Here is a 9,627-nt window from a genome sequence, read left to right on the forward strand (position 1 = left end):
TCCGGTTTTTTTGGTGTGTGAATTTAATAAGCCGATGCAGATGCTTATGTTACTTACCGGTGCAGGTGGTCTGAGTCAGATCATTGTGATCGGATAGAAAACAGATATATCTGTGTTCATTATAGGTGGGCTAACTTAGACTAAGTAGGGACTTGAGGAAATGAATAATTCACAAAGAAGTCAACACGTAGCCATCCATCAACCCTGTCTTTCCCAGACGCGTGCACACACACACACACACACACACACACACACACACACACACACACACACACACACACTTGTGAAGTATATAAGGAAGGTAATCCCAGCAGGGCTGAATCTGCAGGTATTATTTCACCAACCTCCGTCTCGGCTTGCTTTCCCAAATCAGGATGTCGTTTCCCTGACTTCCTGTGTGGCTGCCAGCGTGTATCCCCCCCCCCCACTTACCCCCCCCCCCCACACCTTTTTTACAGCAACAGTGTCTATTTGAGCCGATCTATCGACAACTCTGAGAGGCGAGCATGTCGTTAGCTTGATGCCGATGCGTGTTTTGTATATGCACAGTCAAAGGGGCCCTCTCTCTCTCTCTCTGTCTTGCTCTCTCTCCCTCTCTAACTCGCTTCTTTCTTCACACACACTTGTACACTCACCTGGGTACCGCTCCCATCAATTGGTTTCCACGACGACGGCGGCGGCGGTGCCTCCCTGTGATGTCACCTCGAGAAAAAAATAAAAGGCACACCCGCCCGCCACTCGCTACTCCATTTTCTTTTTTTTGTTTGAAACATTTGCCGCCTAATTGATATGATGATGTAAGAAATGCTGTGGTGGGATTCATGATTCACGGTTTAAAGGATCTTTTGCGACATGCGTTGATCTTTTTTTTTTCCGCCTGACTACTGTGCATTGCTTTTAGTCTCGCTCTGTGTGGAAGAAATCTAACATCCAAACTGGCATCTGCAGTGAATTTATTGCATACGCAGGTCATTGCAAATCACTCACAGTTGGTCTGGTATAAACGTATATTTTTGTATTCTGTATGCTAACACTGCTACTAAGGTACCAATTGTTCCACATTAGATTCAGCCAAATTGAAATTCACTGACGTTGCGATGTACTCAATTTCTCGCCATATTCCCCCATTAAAAAGACATCATGTGGTCCGTGCGAGTCCGGGCTAATACATATTTCATAGTTCCACAGCCACATGTCTACGACATGACGGCCCGCCGGCCTGCGGCCCGCAACGTCAACGCCTAACCTGCTCTCGCTCCTCCGTGTTCTCCAGCTCAGCCCCGGCCCACCGCCTCAGAGCCCGGCCAGAGGGACGCCTCCCGCAGCCACAACGGCCTCCGCTACCACACCGTCAGCACCTCTACGCAAAGCCCCGGCGAAGAGAGGCCGCAGCCCGCCGCCGCCGCCGCCGCCGCCCCGGCCGAACACGCCAGGGTCCCGCACATGTGCACTTGCGGCGCGAACCTCGCTCCGAGCGGCGACAGCGGCGGCCAAGCTCCCGGCGGCGAGACGACGTCGGAGCAGCCGCGGAGGCAGCCGTCGACGCCCGTGTCCCAGAAGATGCAGCGCAAGCTGAGGTCCAGCCTGTCGGTGAACAGCGACAGCAGCGGCTCGCAGAAACCGCCGCTGCCCGAGGGTGAGTGGGCGCCGCCGGCGCCGCCCAAAGCGGTTTACGATGAGTCGCCGGGCTCATCTCTCATCTCCTTGTTTTTATTTCCTCTGATCAGTAAAATGAACACAATGTGCGCTAGCCGTTCGTACTAGAGTCAATGTTAGACGTAAACTGATCAATGGTTCACCAGGTAGAGCGCGTAGCATTACCACATTACCATTACTACATTACCATTACTACATTACCATTACCACATTACCATTACTACATTACAATGACCACATTACCATTACTACATTACCATGACCACATTATCATTACTACATTACCACATTACCATTACTACATTACCATTACCACATTACCATGACCACATTAACATGACCACATTACCATTACTACATTACCATTACCACATTACCATTACCATTACAACATTACCATTACCACATTACCATTACTACATTACCATTACTACATTACCACATTACCACATGACCATTACCACATGACCATTACCACATTACCATTACTACATTACCACATTACCATTACCACATGACCACATTACCATTACCACATTACCATTACCACATTACCACATTACCATTACCACATTACCATTACGGCCCAGTCCTTACCAGCAGCGAACAGGTTTGATTCCTGGCCGTGGTCCTTTGCTGCAGGTCTTCCCCTCTCTCTCACATTCCTTCCTGTCTTACTCTACATTAAATATATATATATAATAAAAAATAATTAAAAATAAAGATTTGGTGCCCAAATAAAATGACCAGGATGACAGGACGCCGTGGCTCCGCCCACACTGACCCCGTCACGCATCACTCAGGCAGAGGTGGCTCTCCTCTGGACCAGAGAAACGAGGTCCTCTCCGTAACACGATTGCAAAAAAACAGATCAATGCTGAGTGAACTTCAGTTCTGTCACCTTCCTCAATGGCGTCAGGAACCGAGACACCAGAGACCAGAGAGGTTCTCTATTTTTTTCTTGGTATCACACGTCCTGTCGCCCTGGGTGTGAGAGCACATCCCACTCCTGGGGCTTTTATTTTTTGCCAACAACAACCCCCCCCCCCCCCCCCCTCATCCACCGTTCGCACCTCCTGTCCCCATGCAGAGGAGCCATCACCCGGTCAGGGTTGAGGCCTAGGTGGGTCCTCTAATGAATGCTCCCGTCGGGGCTGAGTCTTATTACCTTAGGGTGGATAGGTGTGACCCTCTAACAAGGCACAGGGGCACAGGGGGCCTATTAAGCATCATAGCATGGCCCTGAAGGGCCCCTCACAGCCCCTCTCACACCTTCTGGACCCTGTTCGGCTCTGTCTGCATTGTGGACAGCGGCTCCCTCTCGGTCCTCATTATAATGCTTTTCAGGAATGTGTGTGTGTGTGTGATCTGATGTTACCTTATAGGTGTTTATGAGGACCGTATATGCTATACATTACCCACTTATTCAGCTAATCCGAGGCCCTACCGCTCCAAAGGTTGGCAGGTGGCAAAGATTTGATGTGGTGATGGGGGTTCGTTAGAGGGGAAAAAAAAACACCCACACAGGATTAGCTCGAATGAATCTGGAAGTAACCGCAAAAGGAAAAGCGTTTACGTCTGGTTTTTTAATGCTTATTCGAGATGATCCTTGTATTGAGTTTGCTGGATAACAAGGTGAGGCAGGCAGGTGGATGGATCTGTAGGAATGGAGCGATGTTGAAATCACCGAGGAAATAGCCCGCGCAACAAAAACCTAAACTCTACGTCTTAATTGGCAAAGAGAAGGGAGGGATTGATTTGAAGAAGAGGGAAAAAAAACGACAAAGACAGAAGCTCAATAAATCTGTCTCATTATGGCTTTTAGTGTTGCTTATTTGCAAATGCCTGCTCTCTGAATCAATATGTTCGCTCTCAAGTATTTATTTCCCCTCGGAAAACAGGCAAGCTGTTGTGTTTGAATGTTTACACGGATTAGCATAATCTGTTTGCCTGTGAAATTAGCCTCCTAAACAGCAACGACCCGCCCCCCCCTCCACCCCCCCACCCTCCCTCCCTCCCCTCCACTCCCCCTTCCTCCCGGAACACAAGAAAAAAAAAAAAAAAAGACGAAGAAGAAGAAAAAAAATGAAAGGCGGTAGCTCGCTAGGCACTAGTGAGCGAGCTGAGCGGGCGCGCTCGCTTGCTCTGGGGAGTGTGCGCGATTTCTTGGCACGCAGCGTTGTTGGCACCGCTGCCAATGTGCGCTCACAGCGAGTGGGGTCCTTTACCCGTTTGCTTTTGTCTCGCGACGGCAGAGACGTGGGTTGGGGGCTGGCTCTGTGACCGGCGCCTTTGTCGTTCACTTTGTTGGGTTTATTTTTCTTGGCTGCTGTGTAATCAATTAAGGCCCCTGAGCTCCTTGAGCTTCGTTTAGAGACTATTAGGGGGTCCAAGGGCCCCCGGGCACCGTACCAAGGCTTTCTTCTTTAAACAGGCTTCTCACACACACACACACACACCCACACACTTGTGGGAGCATGTGAACGTGAGGGTGTTTGTTTGTTTGTTTGTGTGTGAGTGTGGAGGCTTGTGTGTGTGTGCGTGTGTGTGTGTGTGTGTGTGTGTTGGTCTGCTTTTGCCGCTGCGCCCAGCGAGGGCTGCTGTCTGTTAGCGTTAGCTTCCCAGTCACTCATGCATTATGAATCCAACAGGCGTGGGCTCCTGTGCAGGAGCACACGCCTGTTGGATCTCCACTCTGTAGCCCCTTATCCTCCTCCTGGTCCTCCTCCTCCTCTGTGTGTGTGTGTGTGTGTGTGTGTGTGTGTGTGTGTTTGTCTGTGTGTGTGTGTGTATTCCCATTGGCCTCTGAGCTCTTTCTCTCTGCCTCACTCTTTCAGTTTTCTTTAGTTTTTTCGTTCTAGGAGGAGCTTTTATTGTTTGGTGTTTTTTCTTTTTCTTTTTAAGGAAACAGCTTGCCGCTCCGAGGACCATCGCACTTCTTGTCACACCACTACATATTCTCTCTCTCTCTCTCTCTCTCTCTCTCTCTTCTCTTTTTTCGGGGGAGGTTTCTGCCCGTATGTTGTGTTTTCCTTCTTTCTTCCCTATTCTCCCCTGAGGTGGTTGCTACTGCCCACAGAATCCGGGCCGACTCTGGGTCTAAGCAGCCAATCCATGTCGATGTGTTTTCTGCTCTGTGTTTTCCCGTGCGTCTGACTGCCTGTCTGTCTGTGTTGTCAAAATCGTTCCCCCTTCTTCTCTCAGCAGATACATTCACAACCGCTCCGAGATAATAACAAATAACGATGCTGATAAACGCCTCTCTAGCGTGAGCAAAATGTGACGGTTGTCCAAAACAAAGTACGAGACTTTAACACATCTAGAACCTACTGGGGTTGCTCGGAATATTAAATCAGAGAACGTCACAACAAATGAGATCGTCGTGTACAATTTTCCCGGTACCCTTATTTATCATTATTATATTCATCTTCAAACCCCTCCCCCATCGAGATGTACCGGGCGCCCACAATGCCCGCTGTCGCCATTAGCCCCTGAACTTAGCATCACAACCAGTCGCTCGTCCTTGGCTCGACCAAAGGGGAAAGAAAATCAGACTAATCGCTGCTGCTAAATTATACATCCAAGTGAATAGCTGAGACGTTCAAGCACGCTGCTGAAAGCCCGCAGAATGCTGTTTTGTGTTGTATTCGTAGTCCGGTCTTGGCGTTGTGATCTCAGGCATCACTGTGCGTACCCTTGGGGTCCTTCAAAGTGCGCCGCTCTGAACTTTTTGAGCGGGTGTTTTGTCCGCGGTTGCGATGAAGAAGCTTGATGAATATTTTTCTCTCTTCGCTGGCTCCGGGGCGTCTATTTAACTAGGAGGGTTCAAGAGTGTTGCACGTCACACAAATACACTTGCACAAACACACACACACACACACACACGCATAGACACACACACACACACACCAACCCTCATTTTAGTGTTTAATGTTCTGTATTCACATATGCAACTCAACACATGGAGAGAGGTAACTTCTGACCCGTCCCTCACACTTCCTGTCACGGTTTTATATAGGGGGGGATTCCAACCTGAGGTGGATGTATAGGGTGTGTGTGTCATCCGGTGTGTGTGTGTGTGTGTGTGTGTGTGTGTGGTTGTGTGAAAACGTTGTGGTGCTGTAAGTATAGTGTGTGGGTTGCTATAGAGTTCCTCTGTGTATAAGTTTGACATATGTCGGCTTCACACAAAAACAAATACACACATGTACACACACGCACGCACAAACACACACACACACACACAGACACACATACGTGGGTAGACGTTCAGACGGCTGTCGCAGACAGCCAGTGCTTCTGGTCAGCTCAGCCGCCTCCGCTGCGTTTAGAAGAAATCGAATCAAATGGAAAAGAAAGAGGAACCCGTCTTTGATTAATCAAACATGAGCATCCAGCCGGCCAGCAGACCGGCCAGCGGTCTTCCTCGGCTCGTCTTCCTCGCCTTTACATTCACCACCACCCTTCCTCCCCCTCCTCTGGCCCTTTTCGCCCCCCCCTTTCATGCCAATCAGCAACAGCCCCTGTCCGTGGACCCATAAGACGTATAGATGAAAGCCATGCAAATGCGCCCCCTGTTTGCAAGTCTCCAGTTTTATTTTATTTATTTATTTTGGTACTCTTTCTACATCCATCCGTCAGTCCGTCCGTCTTGTCTGTCTGTCCGCCCGTCCGCGGCGTTGAAAAGGCAGCGTAGCGGAGAGCCTAAGGTGAACATGTGGATGTGGGTTCTCTGCAGTTTAGTGATTCAGATCGGGGTGCAGGAGCCGCAGTCGAGCTGCTGCTGAGGAGGAGTTATCGGGGAGGATTTATCTCCCTGTAGACTTGGAGACGTGAACTTTACCTGTCAGCGCTTTTCGGTGCGTTGCACTGCTTCTTTTTTCTTTTGCACACTGATGAACCTGTGTTCGTGCTTCTCGCTAGCGGTTCTGTGACTGATGTTTGCAGACTTTAACAGAGAAATATTATAATGTTTTTGTGAGTTCATTCTAACGTGTATTTCTGTCATCCGCATCATCACACTTATTGCAAATGGCAACATACTCTATGTTCATCAATGATAGGACCCGATAAAGATATTTTTTGTCAAACATTCACAGACAAAAACAACAAAACAGAAAGTTAGTGCTGTAGTCAACCAATTAAATTCTTTGTAGTTTGTCCAACTCTCGATCGTATAAATTACTTATGCCGTACAACTTTAGATGATATGCTTTTATATTTTTCATTACTTTACACTCAACATACTTTCTTGTCGTCTTTTTAAACTTCTTTCATATCACTGACTTTGGAGAGGAGTAAATATTCAGTTAGTAGACTAGCAGTTATCCTTAAGCTGGGCAAGTTCAAAGTTGTGAAAACCGAGTGGTTTTAACCCCCTGTCTTAAAAGTGTTATCATCTATCAAACCATATGATTATTAAAACCCAAACTACGGAGCCTTCAATATTATTTTAATTCATAAATAATGTTATTTCTAACACAATATAGCACTCAAAATAATGGGCCTGCCTATGTCCCCCCTGCAAAGGAGGGACATATATGTTCCTCATGAAAGTTACACCATATGTCCAACGAGACCAACTGACCAGCCCTACAGAAAATTTTCCGAAAGTTTTTCCGTTCCACTGCCTTCCTACTGATATTGTTTAGTAATTATGATTTTCTACCATTGGACTACAAAAAATACATCTTCTATAATTAACTTATTTTTCACAGAACAGTTGCTACACAAAATAATCTCTCTCTCTCCATCTAGGGCTCGGTTGACCTTATTCAAGCAAAAAAATAGAAAGACATTGATTATAAAAAAGCAAAATAAGAAAAAGAGCAAAAATAAAAAGGAAGCACAATCACATTCAAGCGGTAAAAAAAACCCAGCTTTTTCCGTTCATGTCAAACTTGATTTCCTTCTTTTTTTTCCACGTTATTAATTTAATTTATTTACACCCACTGAGATTTGAATAATTAATCGACCGATTGGTAATTTACAGGGGAACACTCTTCAAGTATGCGAGACAGTCTCCACCTTACCTCCATCAGCCACATGGGAGGTGGTGGTGGTGGTGGTGGTGGTGGTGGCGGTGGAGGAGGTTAAATGTTAATCAGAGATCACTGAGCATTGCAGGCATTAGCGCGCTAATTTGCCAGGGAGCGATCGGTTTTTTCGGACTTTTTCTAATCATCCTTGCGTGATCAAGCCGCTCTAGTTTGCATGACAATGCCACAATTATTGAACAGGTCCGCTAATCAGAAACGGTGGGAGAGAAATTTGTTTCATTGAATTTGCCTTGATTCCCTTTTGACCACCCCTCCCCCTACAGACACACACACACACACACTGACAGATATTTCCTCTGCATACGAGTACTCAGTTACACACAAGCACACGCATATACAAACTTTATTTTTTACTTTCACTCTCATACTTTTCCCTGAATGCAAACTCCTTTTTCTTACGAAAGACGTTGCAATACAGACTCTATTTACTTTCCTTCAGTTTTTTTGCAATCATGTATTGACAAAAAGGAGACTAAACATTTCCCATAACATTCTTGTCAATCATGCGTAATATTGAATATTTGGATTCTGGACTTTTAATGCTCTAGTGTGTGTGTGTGTGTGTGTGTGTGTGTGTGTGTGTGTGTGTGTGTGTGTGTGTGTGTGTCTGTCTGTGTGTGCATGCCCGCAATGCTGTAGGTATTCACTGGTGTGCTTGACATAATCATTATCGTTGCCAATCTTGTTCCTGTGGTTTACTCAAGGTCTAGCCCAAGGTCTCCGCGATAAAAGTGACAACGCGTTGTAGCGAACAGAAAGATTCTGCGGTCGGATTGTCTTTTTCTGACTGAAACACCAAGGTTTATAGTCCAGTCGTGAGGGTTTTAATGGCGCAGAAAGAGAGGATTATCCAAGTGCTACACTTCATAATCGTGGTTTATAGCCCCAATACCTGATGGTGGCCTATACTCCCCTCATTGTCGCCTTTTTCTTTTCTACTCGTTTTTTATTTCAAGTTTTAACACTCAAAAATGTTTTCATATAGTTTTCCATTCACCGTACTTTGCCTTAGCTTCACTTGTAAATATTTTTATCCCCTTTCATTCTAGATCTAGATCTAGATTCTAGATCTGTTGGTTTGCCTCGCAGTTCCACATCTGTGTGTTGCACTTTCCATCCGTCCAACACGACCTGACTTTGTGACCTTGTCTCCTCCTCTCTCCCTCCTCCGGCTGATGCTCCTCGGCGGCGGCGGCGGCACAGACTGCTGCGTGCACTGCATCCTGGCCTGCCTCTTCTGCGAGTTCCTGGCACTGTGCAACATGGTGGCCGCGCAGGCGTCGTGCGGCGTGTGCACGCCCGACGCCTGCTGCTGCTGCTGCGGCGACGAGGTGGGCGACGACTGCAACTGCCCCTGCGACATGGACTGCGGCATCATGGATGCGTGCTGCGAGTCCTCGGACTGCCTGGAGATCTGCATGGAGTGCTGCGGCATCTGCTTCCCCACATAGGAAGCACTGGGGGTGAGGAGGGAAAGGAAGTGGATTAGGAGGCAGTGGTGGAGGAGGAGGAGGGGTCCACTTCCTGCCCTCTGACCCGTCCCTGACACTTCCTGTCACGGCTTTTAGTTCGGGGGGGATTCCAACCTGAGGGTGGATGTATGTGTGTGTGTGTGTGTGTGTGTGTGTGTGTGTGTGTGTGTGTGTGATCCGGACATGTCTTTGTTTGTGTGTGTGTGTGTGTGTGTGTGTGTGTGTGTGTGTGTGTGTGTGTGTGTGTGTGTGTGTGTGTGTAAGTATGTGAAAACTGTTGTGCTATGTGTGCATCAAGTAATGTGTGTGTGTTGCTATATAGAGTTCCTGTGTGTGTGTGTGTGTGTGTGTGTGTGTGTGTGCATGTGTGTGTGCATGTGTGTGTGTGTGTGTGTGTGTGTGTGTGTGTGTGCATGTGTGTGTGTGTGTGTGTGTGTCTA

The 9,627-nt window shown here is 47.4% G+C and overlaps 1 protein-coding gene across 1 annotated transcript; it reads left to right on the plus strand.

Annotated features, from left to right (window-relative positions):
• Positions 1-1,273: 1,273 nt before the first annotated feature.
• On the plus strand, positions 1,274-9,340 carry LOC311373713 (myoD family inhibitor domain-containing protein-like; the record flags this gene model as incomplete). Its single annotated transcript, XM_084490338.1, has 2 exons — positions 1,274-1,636; positions 8,919-9,340. Coding segments are annotated over 2 exons (611 nt in total), but the record flags the coding sequence as incomplete, so codon positions are not given.
• Positions 9,341-9,627: the final 287 nt, after the last annotated feature.

Source organism: Micromesistius poutassou (genome assembly GCF_964030765.1).
Source record: "Micromesistius poutassou genome assembly, contig: SCAFFOLD_5220, whole genome shotgun sequence".
NCBI classification, from domain to species: domain Eukaryota; kingdom Metazoa; phylum Chordata; class Actinopteri; order Gadiformes; family Gadidae; genus Micromesistius; species Micromesistius poutassou.